Here is a 20,485-nt window from a genome sequence, read left to right on the forward strand (position 1 = left end):
TTAACATCTTTTAAAAATAAATTTTACAAAAAAAAGTAATTTTAACTAATTGTTATAAACTATGTATAATTAAAAATAAAAATAGTAAAATTAAGTATGTCAATTGTTATATATATATAATATATATATATATATATATATATAAATATATATACATATAAATATATATATATATATATATATATATATATATATATATATATATATATATATATATATATATGTTGAATTTACCAGTAAGTTCAATATTTTTTAATATTATGCTCTTTATTCTGTATTAAGTACCTTAAGGCTCGTAACTATGGACTTTTTGTGGTGAAATTATTTAATGATTTTTTTTATTTCTCGATTTTACTATTTGAGAAACTTAATTCATAAATTAAAAATAAAAGTCTTTAAGTCCTAAGTCTAAGAAAGAACAATACCTAGCTAATAATAAAAATTCAATTAATTTGTGAATTGTTTATTTAACCGAGTAATTTGTTTAAACAATTTCAAATATGTATTTATTTTGGAAAATTTTACTTGTCTCTGATCATTATTAGTAGAAGAGGTTACGAAATTATAGATAACTTAAATATATATATATATATATATATATATATATATATATATATATTATAGTTATCTTAACATCTTTTAAAAATAAATTTTACAAAAAAAAGTAATTTTAACTAATTGTTATAAACTATGTATAATTAAAAATAAAAATAGTAAAATTAAGTATGTCAATTGTTATACTTATGTTAATTATATATGTATAGACTACCTCCATAATTTTTATTTATAATTATACAAAGTTTATAACAATTAATTTATGTAAAATATATTTGTATTGTAAAAAAGTAATTTTAAAAATAATAAGCAAAATTCAAGAAAAATTAACACGTATAGATTTGATTTTCGAATAAAAAGTAAATTTTTGTAAAATTTATTGTTAAAAGATATTATTAATAACTATAATACATAAATATTTAAGTTGCTTATTATGTCACAACCTTATCTGCTTATAATAATAAGAGAAAAGTAAAATTTTGCCAAATAAATATTTATCTTAAATTGTTTAAGCAAATTACTCGGTTAAATTATCACAAATTCACAAATTAGCCAAATACACGAGTTACCCCAAATTAAACAAGAATAATTTTCGTTGATTAGACTTTTCAATTTGAATTTATGAATTCAGTTTTTGAAACTGTAAAATAGCTTCGCTTTCAAACCCTTTATCTTTGTACCCCATTTTTAAATTAATTTTTATCTAAACTTGAACTATTAATCTTTCAAATGGTTCTTTTGATAAAGATTTAATTTGATAAAATAAGCCTTTTTCTATGCTTTTCCTTCAATCTCTCAAGAAAAATTTCTTGAAATTTTTAAAGCTGAATATTTGTGATATTGTCCTTATTCTCAAGCAAAATCAAAGTTTTTTTGTCCATTTTTAGAAAAGTTATAATCAGCATTTATAATGAACTAATAAATAACTTTTTTTTTGCAAGCAACGAAATAACAAAAATAACTAAAAATACCAATCATTTTAAAGGATTTTCTATGCTTTTTCACTAAAATTATGTCACTTTCCATATAATTTACCGATTTTCATTTTTAGTATTTAAAATCAAATAGTAATCTTACATTGTTTATAAGTAAAAAGCATCGTTTAATCTTTTGCATATTTTGTTTGTTACATATTATTATCACCAAACTTATAAAAAGCAGTTGTAAGGTACCTGTATCAACGAATGTCACGGCAAAATCCTAGTTCTCTGGTCTATGTGGTTGTATGGCATATGAATATATTTGATTTTTCTATTTTAATTTTAATATTTTAATTTGATTCAATTTCCAAGCATCTTTTATGTAATATGGATTTTTGTTTACTATATCGGATAAAACATTTTCGACCGGTAATTGAATGGTGCATTTTATTAGATTTAGCTGCTTATAATCTGTTGCTCATTGAAAGTTTTTAATTTCGACAATTTTTTTTTAAGAATTGCCCTTCATTCATCCTTCTTGTTGTTTAATTTATTTATTGGTACCACTACATTAGAAATAATATGTAAATTTGGTAAACAAATTAATTCAATATAAATTAACCAGAACAAGAAGAATAGAATAAAATATTTAAAAAAAAAATATATAATGTAATATATATTGATTTAATAAAATTAATAAACTATATATATATATATATATATATATATATATATAACTATATATATATATATATATATATATATATATATATATATATATATATATATATATATATATATATAACTATATATATATATATATATTTATATATATATATATATATATATATATATATATATATATATATAAATTGATTTTATTATATCATTTGTCAACCTCATACATTGGAAATTCTTAGATGACTAAAGCTTTTAATTAGATCTCAATGATTTTGTAGTCGACCCTGTGCACATCGATATATTTGTCCCCCACGTGTTGCAAATACTATTCCAATGAGATCTAGTGTCACAAATAAAATAGCAACCAATAAATCGTCACCTAAATAAACAATCACATGCTAAAACTTGACATTTAGAGGTTTGTTACACAAGAATGGATTGATTCAATGTTAACTTGTGGACCTTATTTATATCTAAAATAATGTAAGAGGAATGTATTATATTTTTAGCTAAAAACTTGAAATTTGTTTGCTAATCAATCAAGAGAATCAACAGTCTGTGTTCAATTGGGACCAATAAATGCTCAACACAGGATGTTATCTCTAAGATGTTTTAATGCAGTATGGCAGAAATTATATTATTTCAAAAAATTATCATGAAAATAGTCCTTTAATAACTTTTTATCTTTATTTACTAATAAGAAATTTCATGGATGCCGATAAATATTTTAATCGTCTACTCCCTCGCTAATTCAACTGGCATAAGCTACAAAAATAATTTCAAGTACAAGGCACACCCCACCACGTCAATGTGTATTTTTTGCTCAGTTGTTTACCGAACCGCGACGAAATCCTATAGAACTGACCTCTTCTGATTATTCTCTATTTTCGGTGTAGTTTTTGAATAAAATCAAGCAAAATGCCGTTTAATGTTATGTTGCAGTTATGTAAAATCACCAGAGCTAGTAAACTCTTCCAACGAAATTTTTATCTACCTCTTCTGAAACCACTTTCACCTAAAGATGCCCTCCGGCGTCACATCATCACGGGAAAAAATGTTCTTAGCAGAATAGAACATTATATGCCTGTTTTGGAGGAATATCATACAAGACAACAAAGGAGAAAATACACTCCAAGGGGTTTAGGCAAAAAACGCCAGAGAAAGAAGCCGAACAAGAAATATGTTATGCCGTTCTTCGACGAAGATATGGAGGGTCACTCGAGACTTATGTCCATGGTAGCAAGGAAACCTAAGGGTCGTGGTCAGTGTTATACTTATGAAGTTCCGGATAAAAATTGTACGCTTGTTTTAAGTTATCAAATGGAACGAGCAATTAGGGACAAAGATATTATTGATGTGATAATGGCTCAAAGAAGTGAAAAAATTGCTGTGGTTTTAAAAGACGGTTCGAAAATAAGTTTACCAATTGTATCATATGATGGAAAAGCTCCTTTTTATAGAGGCGAGGGCTGGACTAAAAAAGAAATCGAAGATACACATCATCACGGTAAGGAAACAATGTCAGTGGCAAAACTTTTTGAAGCTAAAGAATCTGGAGTGGAAGAATGGGAATTAGAAATGATGAGAATGGCATCTAAACGAAAGAAGAAACACAAAGGAGAAGGTACTGTTGATTGGAAAACGATGATGGCAGCTCAAGCTGATAATATAGATTGGAATAAATTTGAAGACGATGCTAAACAAATGGTGGACGAACAACACGATCCTATAGATGATCAACCTATTTCCATGCAAGTAGATGACATGGAAAAAACAAAAAATGTTATAGAAAAAATAAAAAATGCCGGAGATGAGATCGTTAATTTATTGCCAACAATGCCCGAAATTCCTGAAATTATTAGTATTATTAAAGATGAGGGTGAAATGACAGATATAGCAAATGTTTCAGGCTTAAAACTTGAATTAAAGTCATCAAAACAAGAACGATTTATACCGGGTCAAATGGTAAAATCTGAAGATGGTGACCTTTTTGTTCCTGGACAAACAGTTGTAAGTGAATCTGGTGTAGAAGAGTACACCCCTGGATTTACTGTTATGCTTGAAAACGAGCCTATGCTAATTCCGGGCTTGGTGATGGGCGATGATCCAAATAAAGCTGTGTTCTTGCCAGGAGAATCTACGATTACACAATCTGGCGAGCTTCAGTTCACTGAAACCGAAGACGACTACAAAATAGACACTTCCCCACCTTTACCTGAAGTGGAGGAAGTTGAATTAGAGGAGGAGCAAAACAGTGAAGACGAGGAGATTGAGATTCGGCCGCCCCCTAAACGCGAAAAGAAGGAGTTCGTTTACGAGAGGCCGAAGCGACAGTTCACAGAAAATATGGGTCCTAAACGCCGTGAAAGAGGTCCTAAAGTCGCAAGAAAATTATCAGTATCAATACCAGCATCTGAGCCACCGCCGCCGACAATTAAAAAATCCCCTACCGAGCAAGTTTTGTACGATTTAACTGTGCCAATTCTGGAGAAGGACCTTTTACAACAACAAAAAGAACGTGTCGAAGTTTTCAATGAGAAGAAAGCTAAGGAAGAGGTGAGCATAGATAAGAAACGGTTAGAAATTAGAAAGAAACTGAGGGAAATGGCTGCTAACAAACCGCCAAAACCAAAATATGTGCCTTTAGAACCCGTGGTAAAAAGTGAAAAATTAAAAGAATTAGAAAAGAGCATCAAAAGGGGAAAATTCTTCGACGTCGATCACAAAAAATATCTAAATAAAGAAAGAAGTACGCCGTTCAATTGGTTGGAACCACCTGAGTATCGGAATATTTTTAACACGGTGGGGATCATGCGCCACCGCATATGGAAGTCAGTCATCTAGTCGTGGCAGCTGCCAAATACATCAGTCCATTGTGCTATTTTAAGAACAATTAATTGGGCCAAGCATCGATTACATATAATCATCATCCGCATTTATAGAAATCCATCCGAATTCGAAACATCTAGTTCATTATCGCTGCTGTGCTCGATACGCGCGTGGACAGAGTAGTACTTAACTAGTTTAACAAAATATTTATCGGACTTTAATTGAGTTAGAACGGGGTCAAGATGCCTATTAATGTGAAGATATCCCTTTGCAAAATTACCAGAGCTAGCAAACTTTTTCAACGGAACTACTACCTTCCTTTACTGAAGCCCTTGTCTCCAAAAGATGCTTTGAGAAGAAAAATTATTACTGGTCAAAATGTTTTGGGAAATAGAATCGAGCATTATATCCCAGTCCTTAAACCACACGATGAAAAAATTGCAGAAAAACGAAGAAGAGGTAAAGGGGTTCCAGTGGTTAAGAAACGAATAAAACGACATGCAAACGAACGCTATGTGATACCCTTCCTTGACGAAAATATGGAAAATCATGGTATATTGCAAAATATTTTGCGTAGAAAACCAAAAGGAAAGGGACAACACTATCTCTATGAAGTGATCGATAAAAATTGTACCTTGGTAATCGATTCACAAATGGAAAAAGCTTTAAAGGATAAAGATATTGTTGATATTGTAATGGCTCAGCGCAGTGAGAAAGTTGTTATTAAATTAGGTAACGAACTTAAAATTACTCTTCCCTTAGCACCTTTCAACGACAATGTTCCTCTTTATCGTGGCAGCGGATGGACTAAGGAATATGTCGAGCAAGAACATCATCACGGTAAAGAAACTATGTCCATAGCCAAACTTTTTGAAGCTAAAGAATCTGGTGTTGAAGATTGGGAATTAGAAATGATGAGATTAGCAAACAAAAGGAAGAAGAAGCACAAAGGTGAAGATAACGCCGACTGGAAGCAAATGTTATCGGGATGTCTTGAAGATATGGATTGGGATAAGTTCGAGGAAGATACAAAACAAATTGTTGAAGAACAGGAACAGGTTGTCGAAGAAGAAAATATTCCAATGGAAGTGAACGACATGGATAAAACAACGAATGTAGCCGAGAAACTAAAGGCCGCCGGTGAAGCAGTAATATCTCAATTACCAGTAATGAAAGAGATCCCAGAAGTTATTAGGAATTTAGAAAGTGGTGACATGTGTGAATTAGCAAATGTATCTGGTGCAATGATAACTCTTCCAAGTAACAACAAAGAATGTTTCGTTGTCGGCCAAATGGTTAAAACTGACGACAACGAAGTATTCGTTCCCGGACAAACACTTATTAGCGAAGACGGTAATTCAGATTATACACCAGGTATAACCATTAATGATAACCTCGAGCCTACCCTGATTGCCGGCCTTGTGATGGGGGAAGAAGAATCTACACCGATGTTCTTGCCAGGTGAGTCGACTATAACCGAAGAAGGACAGTTGAAATTCGAGTCGACCGAAGAGGACCGACCGAGACGACGACGTCTTCCCTCTGATAGCCCCCCTCCACCACCTAAACCAAAGCCAAGACCTAAAGTCGAGGAGGAGATCGTCATTCGTAGACGTGTTATTGAAGATCCAGCCGAGCCACTCATTAAAGAGAGAGTTAAGAAGCGAGCTCCAATTATTGATCTTAAGAAACCTGATTCTCCTCCTAGGGAAATCGTAAGAAAGATAAGAGAACCTATGGAAGACCCACTCAAACTAATGGAAGAACAGAGGAGAAAACGAGAAGAAGAAGAGAAAAAGAGAATGAAAGACAGGTTAGAAGAAAAAATTCTTAAAGAAGAATCCAAGGTGGACAAGTTGCGTTTAGATATGAGAAAAAAATTCTTGAATCTAAAGTTTGAAAAACCCAAAGAATACGTGCCGATAGAACCTATCAAGAAGAGTCAGAAATTAGAAGAGTTGGAATTAAGTATAAAGAAGGGTACGTTCTTCGACGATTCCAAAACGAAGGATATCCTGGAAAAAGCAAAGAGTGCGACAAGAATGTTGAAATACCAGCACGTTTTAAATGCATATGGTAACGACTTTGGTAAGCGATTCTAGCCGAAGCAGTTAGACGTCGCTGTCCGTCTCGACGCCACTTCAGTCTAATCGACGACGCGGTGATGGTAGCATCTGACGCCGAACGAGCCGAATCGAAATCGAATTCAATTTGATAAACTCTGTTTGAAAAATTGTTTTGTATTTTATTGTGTAGTGACGGCCATCAATTTGTAACACGTCATTCATTAAATACCGCTGTACACGTCCACATTTATTTTAATAAAATCAGTTAAAATTGGTGTAAACTTTTTTTAAAAAAATGGTTAATTACGTGTTATCATTTTGCAAAATTACTGGAGCCAGTAAAATTTTTAAAAGACATTTTTATTTGCCCCTACTTAAGCCGCAGAATCCAAAGGAGGCTCTTCGAACTTTGCGAATAACTGGAAAATGGCTTCTTGGAGCGAAAATTCAGCGATATATTCCAGTTTTGTTGAATCACTCACAAAAAAGGCCAAGGAAATCGAAACAATATGGAAAACTATCTCACAGTAAGTCTAGTGATTTTACTTATATGACTCCTAATTTAGATCCTGACAATGAGAATCATAAGATACTTTTGAAAATTTTAGAAGGTAAAGAAAAAAATGGATATTTTACTTATACAGTAGATGATAAAAAATATAATATTGTGTTTGGATCAGATTTTGAAAATGCTATTTTAAATGGTGATATTGTAGATATTTTAGTATCTCAAAAAAATGATAAAATTTTAATAAAACTAAAAGATAAGAAGAAAATTCCCATAGAGATTCAATACTTTGAAGGGAATTTTGATGAATTAATTTGTGGTGAAGGAGCCACCACACCTGCCGAAGAAAAACAACATCATTATGGAAAATATACGATGGGTTTGGCTAGAATGTTTGAAGAAAAAGAGCTTAGAGAAGAAAAATGGGAGGAAGAACTCAAAAAAATATTAAAACGAAGGAAGAAACAAAAGTGGGAAAATTCTAAAGCTTACAAAGAAATGATGAAACGAACAATGAAAAATTTGGACTGGAACAAATTTGAGGATGAAGCTAAAAAAGTTATTGATGACATTTCTGAGCCTACAACGGAAATTCCCATAGAAATGGAAGTCGACGATTTGGAATCGACAAAAAATGTAACAGAAACTATTATAAATCGAGGTCCAGAAGCACTAAACCAGCTACCAACTATTACAGAAATTCCAGACCTAATTAAAAGCATGGGTAACGCCGAACTTGCTGAAATTGAAGATATTCCTTCAGAGGAAAATCAAAAAAGACGAAGAGTAAGTGGTGTGAAAGTAACACTTCCTTCCGGAAAAGAATGTTTCGTCAGCGGTCAAATGGTTCTTACTGAAGAAGGCGAAGTATTTGTTCCAGGTCAAACTGTACATAACGAATACGGAGATGAATATGTTCCAGGAATCACTACAAATGTTGATAACAAACCTACCCTTATAGGTGGATTAATTATGGGAGAAAATCAAAAAGATCCTATGTTTCTACCGTCACAAGCAGCTATTACTTCAGATGGTCAACTGACTTTTGCTACAACACCAGAAGAACGACCTCCTCCACAACCGGAAAGTGAAAGAAAAGTTAAAAGAAGGAAAAAACCTGAACCGGTTATTTTCGAAGAAGAACCTTTAGAGATAATAATCGTGGAAGAAATTTCAGACCCTTCCGATTCTGATGACAAATCTACAAGGGCTTCAAGTGTTGAACTTAATAGTTCGGAGATAGAAGAACTAGATATGGAAGCTATAAGAATAAAACAAGAAAAACATCGACTGGAAATGGAGGAACTTAAAATGCAATTATTTGATAATATGGATGGCATTATTGCAAATTTAGAGGATAAAAAAGCACAACTTAAGAAAAAGCTCGAAGATTTACGACGCCAACATATGGATAACCAAAATAATTTAGTATCGTATGTAAACGAGAAAGATGCACTGGAAATAGCTACTAAAATATCCGACGATCCGGAGACTATTAATAGATTGGTAGACATACTTTTAACAATGACTAGAAGAGCATCGACTTTCCGTGATAAAAATAGCGTACGCTCCGATAATATCGACTTGTCTTACTTGAGTACAAATGCCAGCGACGCCGAAATTAAACTTCACTCTTGTTCGAATAAACTAAAAATATTATTTAAATCTGCATTGGTTGCTGCTAACGACGTTTTTAAAAACAGACCTAAGGACCAAGTTCTCGCACTTCATGCTATGGGAGAAATCTTAGTTGAATCAATGAAACATGATATTAAATTGATTTTAGAGATGACCAATTTAATGAAAACACAATTTGATAGAGATGAAATTTGTGATACTGCTTTCAAGCAGTTAATAAGAGTAATTGAAGATACAAAAATTTGTACACTTGCTATGATTGTCGATAAACATATGTCAATTCCTGACCTTATAGAAAGTATCGAAAAAGTTTTGGGACAAGACAACATAATGCAGACAGCTTTTGCAAAAATACTTAAAATTAATTCAGTTATCGTAACTTTCTTAATTGAGAACCTCGAAGATCTGGTAAAGGAAGTTGCCTCAGAAGAAGATGCTGTTAGAGTTCTACAAAGATCTATTGTTAGTGCTATAAGAACTTCTATGGACTTTAATCTGGAACAAGGAAAGAAAAAGTCTTCATATGTGGATCTTATAGAAGAAGCTTCTAGTTTTGCTAAAGCTTTAGGCCGAGATGACGTAGTTGAAGATTTATCTAATCCATCACAAGAATTTGTATTAGAAGATAGTATTAATATGCTAAAGAGAATGACTCTTATAAAACAGTTATCCGAAAGGGACTACTCTCTAAAAACAGCTATAACTAGAATTAAAAAGAACCCGGAATGTGCCAAATCCGATCCTAGAATTAGACAACTTGTTAGGGAAAGTGCAGTTTTGATTTCTAATCCATCACCGCTTTTAACATCAAGAAGCATCCCTCTTCAAATTATGAAAAAACAAAACTTATTAGCTATTGAAGATTATTTAGTAAAAAGAACAAATTTGGAATTCCCTGTATTAATATCACGCGGTACGCTTCAAGCAGTTATTCCCAAGGACGCTTCTAGAGGTGTGCTAGCTGGTAGAGTGCCCTATGTTCTTATAGATGAAACCGGAGTTACTAACTTTAAGCCTATGCACATGATGTCTGCTATTCATGTAAATAAAAATCGCGAAAAAAGAATCGATAACTACCTTAGTGCTGTGCCAGAGAGTGATTCTTCGACGTACCTCCAAGCCAAGAGCAATGTAAGGAGACTAAAAAAAATCATTAACAATCGTAAAAATGCATGATCAGTTTTATTTAAAAATACTGTATATATTTGTAAATTTTTGTGCCGAGTTGATAATAAACTAAACAAACAATTATGTCCGTTCTTGTATAAGGTGTGCTTCCTGTGTCCTATGTGCTTCATTTAAAAGAACAGTCTCATCCATAATACACACATCGTATATCCGTCACATAAACTTCAACATACTACATAAACAAAAATATATTTCCACTTCCCACACATTAACTGCAAATATTTTTGGAGTCAACGCAAAAGGTGAGTTTGTGAATCATTTTTTACCTATAAATACATGTGCACACTTTCTTAAAGACACAAGTTTGTTTTTATTAATAGACTAATATTTTGCTTTTTGATGTGTTTTACTTACTTCTGTACTGATGCACAAATCGACAAATTTTTGGCACTGGTCAGCCGTTGCAACTAATTTCTTAGCAATTCCATTTTGATTTTTAGTCCAGCGGGATCTGTTTTAGATTGTATATTTTTCATAGGAGTCTATTCTTTTTCCTGGAATCACTTCAGGATATACCTTGTATGAATAATCACGATATGCCCCAGTCGGAAATCTTGTGCTTAATTTTTTATTTAACAAAATCTGAAAAAAGTCGAGAATTTTTGTTTTTGGAAGCAAAAAACTTATGGGAGGTAAAAGTTTTTTTTTCAATTATACATAATATTTAAATAGATAGAAATTGAAAATGAGTTTTTTCCATACATTGGACATAACATACAGCCTTAATATTCCGTCTGAAAAAACTTTATAATACGACTAATATATATATATATATATATATATATATATATATATATATATATATATATATATATATATATATATTCAGTACAGTATTCACTACCTCGCTCAACCGTCCTTTAGGCCTCTCTTACTCACGGCGTCATCTACTTCGTTCCTCCAGGATCTTCGGGGTCGTCTCCTTTTCCTCCTTCCTATGGGGCTTCATTCGGTTATTCCCTTTATCCATCTGCTGTCGCTAGTTCTTCTTACATGTCCATACCACTTTAGTATGTTTTGTTCTATATAGTTAGAATGTCTGTTTCTATTGATGTTCTTTGCTTTATTTCTTCATTATTTCTCCTATCTATTCTTGTTGCTCTTCAGCATCTTCGCAGGCATTTAATATCTGTTGCTACTATCTTACTGCTGTTTTTCTTGTTTATAATCCAATTTTCAGCCCCATATGTCGTAATACTTCGCACTAATGTTTTATAAATCTGTGTTTTTGTCTTTATCTTTAGGTGTCTATCCCACCATATTTTAGTTAGAGTTAGGTTGTCGGATTGTTGTTCTAGTTTGTCCTAATCTTTATGTAATTTCTTCCTCTGTTGTTACCTTTTTCGTGATTTAAAACACCAAGTATATGAATTTATCCTTTCCTTTGGTTGTTACGTTGTCGTCAATCTTCTATGTCTTCTTCACTTGTAGATAGGTACTCTGTTTTCGCGAGGTTAATATCTAGGCCAGACTTGGTATATTCTTCTTGTAGTTTCTTCATAATGTAATTGAGGTCTTCTTGATCTTGTGCAATCACTACTTGATCGTCTGCAAAGCTTAACGTATATAAGTATTCGCTTCGTACCGATACTCCCATGCCTTCGCATTTTCCTTTCCATGTAGACAAGGCTGTTTCTAAGCATATTTTGAATAGGGTTGGAGATGTGGAACAACCATGCAGGAGCCGTTTTGTTGTGGTGAAATCTCCTATGATTCTTGTTTCCATTTAAATGGACACTATTTTCTTTATACAGAGCTTTTGTAGCTTCTATGAGTTCCGTCTGTATTTCTAATTTGTACATTTCCTCCCATAGTTCTGCCATTGGTACAGAGTCATACGTATTTCTCACGTCCACAAATGCCAAAAGTATATATCTATTTTTTGCTTTTTTCCTTTTCAACAGTTGTTCCAGTGTGTATATGTGGTCTATGCATAATCTTTCTGCCGTGGATCCTGCCTGATCCTTTATGATTTTGCCTTTTATCGCTTGTTCTATCTTTTCTCACAGTATCTTCCCATATAATCTTCCTATTGATGATATTACGTTTATTCCTCTGTAGTTTTCGCATTGTTTTCTATATCATTTCTTAAATATAGATGTTATATATGCCTCCGTCCATTTCTTTGGGAGCTGTTCTCCATTTATGGCTTTCTGAAATATCTATTTTACCATCCGGTGTTATTTTTTTGAGTCATACTTTATAAGCTTAGGAGAGATGCCTCTAGGTCCCGGTGCTTTTTTATTTTTGATTGCTTTTATGGCCTTTCTCATTTCCCTATCTGTTATTTCTATTTCTTTTTGTAGGGATCTGCTTCGTCTTCGCCTGTTTTCTTTTTCAATGAATTGCGATCTTTGTTCTGTTAACAGTTTCCTGTAATAGTCCGTCCATTCTTTGTCCTGTATATTTCTCAATTTAATTTTTTCTTTTGAGTTTTGTTTCAATCCTCTCAGTACTTTCCATAACTCCAAAGTTCTTGTAGCTCCTATGTATGTTTCAATATTTAAGCAGGTTCTTTCCCATTCTTCATTATTTTGTTGTGTTATTTGTTTTTTCACTATTTTATCTTTTTCTCTATATTTTTTATAAGCTTCATCGTTGTTTGTAGTCAGCCATTTTGTGTAAAGTTGCTTTTTTTTTCTTTAATTATTCTTTTTGTTGGTTCATTTATTTCCTAATAGTGCTGTTTATTTGTTATATGTTCTTTCTTTCCAAGGGCTTCGAATGCTGCTTGTTTTATACTCTTTATATGCTCGTATATTTCTTCGATGTTGCCGTATCTGAGTTCTATTAATTTTTTGTCTAGACATTGTTTGAATAGTTCTCTTATTGATTGTTCTTGGAATAGTTCTATATTGTATTGTTTTTCTCTTATAGTGTTTAACGGTTCTTTTGTAGAGGGGGTCTTGTTATGTTTCCAATTAATGCCCATTTTTGCTGTCAGTAGTTTATGGCCAGTTCCACATTCTGCTCCACTTTTAACTCTCACATATTTTATCTTTATTGTGCTATCTTTTTTGACTATTACGTAGTCTATTATCGATTTCAGCTTTCGTGTCTTGCGTCCATGTATATTTATGAATATTTTTATGTCTGAAGAATCCGTTGGTGATTTTTAGGTTGTTTAGTTTGCATAATTCAATCAGATGTTCTGGGGTATCGTTTTTGTTCTGTAATTTTTTTACAGGTATAAACAATTTATGTCTAAGATTTCCAAAAAATTTAAGAGAAACTCATTTTTTGCATTTTTTTCCCAATTATTGCTATTTTTATACAGTAAACAATAAATTTTCAATTTTTAGTGAGTTAATATGATGTAAAATTGAAAAACGAAGCTTTTACCTCCCATAAGTTTTTTTGTACGAGCTATATCTCTTGAGTCATAGGCAAAAATGTGAGCGCAAAAATTCTCGATTTTTTTCAGATTTTGTTAAATAAAAAATTAAGCAAAAACGATAACACAATTGCGACTATCGCATATCGTGATTATTGATACAAGGTATATCCTGAAGCGATTCCAGAAAAAAATGTACTCCAATGAAAAATGTCTCAATAACTAATACTCATCATGTCGGAAAATACTGCAGCATTTTATTAGAAAATAATTACAAATTTTCGAAAATTATACACAGAACAGGACGGACCTGTTTTGAAGTGGATGTGAGAAGTGACATTCTCATTTTTGAAGACATAGTTGTGTAATAACTTTAATAATAATGACTGACTTTTTCTCCCTCTCAAATTTAACAGATATGTCGAGAAAGTTAAAAAGAATCAAAATCAAAAACATCGTTTTTTCTTCTATTTTCTTTGCTTACTACTTTAAAATGATTTAATTTGGATTTAATAAGTCATCATGAAATGAAAAAGCGATAATTGAATTTCCTATAAGATATAACTGGTTAAAAATGTTTTAATTTATCTTACCTTTGCTGCATCATTGCAATAAATACAAAAAAAATTGTGCCAACAGAAGTAAATACTTCTTATAGCGTGTTATTATTATTATATTTTTTTATAATTTTTTAAATCTTTTATGACTTTTTATAATTTTTTATAATTTTTTTATAATTTTTTATAATTTTTTATAATTATATTGGAAGTTTATAAAATTTTATTTAATTTTATTTAATTTTGTTTAATTTTATTTAATTTTATTTAATTTTATTTAATTTTATTTAATTTTATTTAATTTTATTTAATTTTATTTAATTTTATTTAATTTTATTTAATTTTATTTAATTTTATTTAATTTTATTTAATTTTATTTAATTTTATTTAATTTTATTTAATTTTATTTAATTTTATTTAATTTTATTTAATTTTATTTAATTTTATTTAATTTTATTTAATTTTATTTAATTTTATTTAATTTTATTTAATTTTATTTAATTTTATTTAATTTTATTTAATTTTATTTAATTTTATTTAATTTTATTTAATTTTATTTAATTTTATTTAATTTTATTTAATTTTATTTAATTTTATTAAATTTTATTTAATTTTATTTAATTTTATTTAATTTTATTTAATTTTATTTAATTTTATTTAATTTTATTTAATTTTATTTAATTTTATTTAATTTTATTTACTCTTATTTAATTGTATTTAAATTTATTTAATTTTATTTAATTTTATTTAATTTTATTAATTTTATTTAATTTTATTTAATTTTATTTAATTTTATTTAATTTTATTTAGTTTTATTTAGTTTTATTTAGTTTTATTTAGTTTTATTTAGTTTTATTAAATTTTATTTTATAAAGATATTTTAAAATAAATATTAGCCAAACCAATCTAGTCGGTCTCGAGTTGTCATAAAAAATATATTATATAAAATTATATGCATATGTATGTATATAATGTATATTAAGGTATACCCAAGGTTACTTCACTCGTGTCGATTTTTCGAGTTGCGCTAAATATGATTTCCGTCCCGTGCAAAACATCATACCGAGCGATAAGAAGTATTCACTTCAAAAGGGGGGAAATTAGCCTGTTTTTATTTAATGTAAGCACTGGAAATAAACTTCGCAATTCGCTTATAAAAATTGTATAATATAATAAAATAGTCCACAAATTTCATTAAAATCAATTCAATAACTTTCGCATTATAATTTTGCGATCTAAATTAAAAAAAAAAGAAGTTACGGTAGGCAATTCAGTAGACTAGCCCGAAGCTTTATACTATGTTTTTTTTTTTTTTAATATTTATAAATATTTTTAAAATTGTTTAAAAAAAGTTTAATATTTATTTATTATTTATATTTTAAACAAATTATATTATATTTAAATAATACAATAATGTTGTTTTCTTCTGACATACCTGCAAAATTTAAACGAAATATTAAATTATAATAAAATATAAATAAATATCATTTTATAGTAAATTGAATTATTATATAAAATAATTAATATGTTTAAAAATAATAATTGTATTTATATGAAATTATTTTAAAACGAGAAGTGTTTTAAAAATTTAAACAGATGATTCAGTATTGTTATTAATCGGATGACATTTATGACTTTTAAGTTTTGATAATCGTTGCGAATCGAATCCAATCTTTTATTGGCAAATATTCTTTTAATTTTTTTACTTCTCATTTAATGTCTGTATTTTGTTAGTTACGTTTCATGCATTTTTAAAATTTAAACCTGCTTAAAATTCTGTTATACTTAATGTTCAGCTCTTTTCCGTTCTTAAATATTGTGTTTAGATCTTAGATGGAATTGATTGTGATGAAAATTACATTTTTAACTGCTGTATGACGTTTGGATTTTCACTCTCGAAATCGTTTTCAAAAAAAAATATTAACGAATAATTGTGTGAAAAGAGTATAACTGCCAAAGTTGTTGAGGGGGTTATGTTTTTTCAAAATTGCCGATTAAGTAACTTGGCCACAGTAGACAAAATTCATGCTTTTGGCAGAAAAAATCTGAAAGTGGATTTGTGCTCTCGGGACTTCAGATTCTGATTACTTTGTGTGTTTCTGCATTATGCGATTATGTATTGAATTTGTGTGTTGTGTGTTGCATATGTCTGGTATATGATTGTGAAAGATGTGTCTCCAACTTTATTAGTCGCCATTGTTGGTGGAAGCTTTTGAAATGTAGATTTTTAGAAGAATTTTGAAAAAACCATGTCCGATCTTTTTAGGAACGAAATGGTTCTGTACATAATGGGAAGAGACAGAGAACTTTTGACCACCATTAAATGGAGAAAGACAGCATATTTGGGGCACATACTTAGAAATCAGAAGTACGAGTTGTTGCGGTTGATTATGAAGGGTAAAATAAAATCAGTGCATTAGAATAAAAGTTTTTCATAATGAATGACAGTTCTATTCTAAAACTTACATTTTAACGTAAAATTATATTTAGCTTATATTTTTAGAAAAATATTTATTAATTAAACATAATCCTTATCGGTTTGTTACAAACTGTGCAAAATATATGTTTGTCATCAATGATTTTGAACTCTGTTTTACATTAATCCACTTTTTGAGACTCTTTTTTTACTTGCACTCTGTTTTCAAACATTTTCAAACACTTTTGATAAACACTTAAACACAACTTTACTGAACCAAAGAATACACCAAACTGAACTAACTGTAACTACGAACAGAACGACAATTGTATTTTGTCTTTTGATAATACTAATTTTGGTAATTTGTTATTTGTGAAGCTTTCAGAAAAAACCATATTGATTTATGATTTTATTTAATGCCGGCAACCGGTTTATCGCGTTTTACTGTTCATATTTTCATATTATGCAAATACGAATAAGAAGTATTTCCGAGGGATATTTTTACCTACCTCGCTAAATTGCAATACCTCCGTTCTCAGATATTTGCCTATATTGAGGTATACCTGAAAATATGCACTTATATAAATGCATACGCACTTATACAATTTATCCAAAATATACAAATATGCACTTAATGTGCAATATGCATATTTTCCGAGCTCTAGTGATTATAATATTGCAACCAATACCGAATGAGAACAAATGCTGGTCCTTAGTGCTGGCAAAAGGACCTTAGGACGTCCACGAATGCGATGGAGAGACAATATATGGTCAGATCTAAGAACAATGGGGCTACCCACTGACCCAACTATTATGGACGACCGTTCAAGATGAAAGCAAGTTGTGCAATCAGCCAAACCCCACCCCGGGTTGTAGTGCTACAAGAAGAAGAAGTGATTATAATAGGTAAGTGAGTTAAATCTAGGCTATCGAGAACAGGATCCAATGTAGTGTATCCACTTAGATTTGGTGTAACAAGGGATAGATCTACCATTGATGGAAGTTCATTAGGTCTTGTTACTTTGGTCGATCTACAGTCGTTTAGCAAAACTGAATTACTGTTATCTAGCGCGTCCACTATACACTTGCCCTGAGCGGAATCTTTCAAGAAACCCCACCTACTGTGGTATCTATTGAAATCCCCACCAATAAAAAGCTAAAAAGTTGGAAGCATTTGAACTGTGGGTGTATAGAAGAATCCTGAAAATATCATGAACAAACAACGAAGTCATGGGAAGAGTAACAAAAGAATGGAAATATTACTGGAAATATTATGGAAATAATACCTGGGGCATGTTATGCGTAATGAAAAATACAACATACTTCAATTAATAATTATACAAGGGAAAATTTAGGGCAAGATAAGTGTAGGAAGGAGAAGAATCTCATGGTTGCCTTACTTGAGGGAATGGTATGGATGCACATCAATCGAATTATTCAGAGCGGCAGCATCTAAGATCAGAATAGCCATGATGATTGCCAACCTCCATCGCGGAGATGGCACATAAAGAAGAAGATACCACGTTGAAATATTTTATTAAAAAAAACTTCGTTGTGTCAACCTAGAAAAAGTTTGGGACATTTTTGATCAACTATCGTTATCAGTAAAACGTTCTTGCTGGCATCCCACTTTGAACTGCTTCTAAGAAATGAGCCATTTGTTTTTCCCTTCGTAGAACTTTGTTTGGAAGTTTGGGAATGTTAAGTTTTATAAGTCTTTTATTGAAAGGTTTGAACTCTATTATAATGTGTTTCACTATTTTATTGACTATGAAGCCCGTTCCTAATTTATGTTATGTTGGGTGGCAGCTAAAATATATCGTAAAATTACTTTTTCAAAAATTTTTTTCCCAGCCATTTCATTTACTGAAGTGCAATTACATCGCTTCGTTAGATTTCTAAATTGCCAATAAGCATGTGTAAGGCCCCTGACCTGTAAAGCGATCTTACATTCCACGTGAATAAACCTAAATCTTCGTCGTCTAGATTTCAGTTCGTAAACTTCTCCTTGGATTCTCGTAACAAGATTTTTTTATGGTTGCGAGGTGTTAACCATACGCTCAACCCCCAACTTGGAGGACCAGAGACTCTTCTGTTACTGGTACAATACTTGGGCCAAGGCGTTCCAGATTTGAGGAGCTGGAGAGTCGCCTTCACCTATTCCATCATGGGTAGGATTTGTTATTAGTGTCATTGATATATGTCAACTAGGGCGTTACTTGGTATTTAATGAGAGGTCACTTAGCATAGCTACTGCCACCAAGACCCTTACACTAAACATTCACCCTCCTTCTTTCTTAACCTGGCTTGAGACCGGCTACGGCGGAGTTATTATTATTACTATATCACTAATAAATTTCCCACAGAATTTAAATTACGATACTTAAGTTTACTGGGTTTTTAGAAATCATAACAAAAATTGGCACCGAACCATTACCACTAATATAGTGTGCTAGAGTAGTAGCTAGATTAGTAGCTAGAAATACAATTATAGTATTAGCTAACAAAAATGCATATTTCTATAGGTAATTATTATTGCAAAAGTCATATTCTTTATATACAATGTACATTGTCTATCATTTAATAATAAAGAATGTTGTGCACTATTTGTGCAGGGTTTATTTTTACTCCAGGAAATACTGTGGACGTTACACTTCTTTCGAGAATATTCCCCAGTAATAATTAACTATTAGCGTTTGCCAGGAGGTTGGATCTAAATTAACGTTTCTTTAAATAGATTGTCGATCTAGATACTCAACTTATTCTTATCCTTAATTGTCATTCTTAAAGTGTACGTGCGACGTCAAGTTTGTTGAAAATTTATTTTTAAGTGCTTCACTAGGTTATTTTGGTGTCAAACAAATAACAACAATTTGCCCCTCTCCATAGATCTTGAAAGGTTAGAAATCAAATTTGTGATTGTTTAAATGTTTCCGTTTTTTCCCTTTGGCAAATAGTGTAATGTAATACTAAATAAAATTTTTGCATCAATCAATAATTGCTTACCCTATTAAAATGAAAACAATATTACAACCTTTCGGCAGTTATTTAATTGCAGTATCTATTTGTCATAGTTTCATGATTTCCCTATAAAATATTTGCAATCTAAAAATATCATCCAACCATAAATACCTGTGTCTTAGTTGGTAAAACTGATTGTGTAATTACCTGTCATCATTAAGATTTAGACATTGTCTAAGTAACTCATACTAATTACGACTTAAGCTGAAATAATTATTTAGAAAAATATTCAAAAATGTTTGAAGTTGAATAGTGAGATGCCATAACACTCTAATACTGACACTCTAATAATGACATGTTCTCAGTCGATCCGCGGGTATTTATTTGGTTATAGGCGGGTGGCTTTTATCGAAAATATTCGATTTCATATCCACAAGCTGAAACGTATTTTACTTCATAGATTATGATTACGTTTAAAATTTTACCGAAAATTTTCAATGGCAACCTATTTATTTATAAAAAAATCTTAAACCTATTATAAATATTTGCTTTTTTTTTGCTTTAAAACTGCTTTTTTTAAATAATTTGGATTATTTTTCTGTAAAATATTTACTTTAAGCGTAAAATGTAAACAAACAATTAAAAATGCCGAAAAAAAGCCAATTTTCAATAGATTGGACATCGAATTAAAAAAAAAAAACAAAAAATATGAGACCAAAGGCCAAGTCACGTAGTTCCAAAGACGCAATTCCATTTTGATTTTATATGGCATAAGTCAGCTTAAAAAATCCATAAACAAATAGAGGTATTGATCATGTTTTATCCACAAGCT

At 30.7% G+C, this 20,485-nt stretch overlaps 2 protein-coding genes across 2 annotated transcripts in view; both read left to right on the forward strand.

The window, feature by feature from the left end:
- The first annotated feature begins 2,972 nt into the window (after window positions 1–2,972).
- Window positions 2,973–5,180, forward strand: LOC140441310 (uncharacterized). The gene has a single exon (XM_072531954.1). It carries the CDS (start codon window positions 3,075–3,077, stop codon window positions 4,998–5,000), a length of 1,926 nt encoding a protein of 641 aa, XP_072388055.1. The 5' UTR covers window positions 2,973–3,074; the 3' UTR covers window positions 5,001–5,180.
- LOC140442183 (uncharacterized) overlaps window positions 5,010–20,485 on the forward strand; it is a 184,525-nt gene continuing 169,049 nt past the window's right edge. The window contains exons 1-2 of the mRNA XM_072533260.1: window positions 5,010–7,086; window positions 7,340–10,328. Coding sequence (XP_072389361.1) covers window positions 5,228–7,086; window positions 7,340–10,328 — 4,848 coding nt within the window. The 5' untranslated portion in view covers window positions 5,010–5,227. The remainder of the gene's footprint in view (window positions 7,087–7,339; window positions 10,329–20,485) is intronic.

Source organism: Diabrotica undecimpunctata, chromosome 5 (genome assembly GCF_040954645.1).
Source record: "Diabrotica undecimpunctata isolate CICGRU chromosome 5, icDiaUnde3, whole genome shotgun sequence".
Classification (NCBI taxonomy): Eukaryota; Metazoa; Arthropoda; class Insecta; order Coleoptera; family Chrysomelidae; genus Diabrotica; species Diabrotica undecimpunctata.

What these genes read in the sequence shown, in the direction of transcription:
- LOC140441310 (XM_072531954.1), top strand. Translation starts at nt 3,075, where the DNA reads ATGCCGTTTAATGTTATGTTGCAGTTATGTAAAATCACCAGAGCTAGT.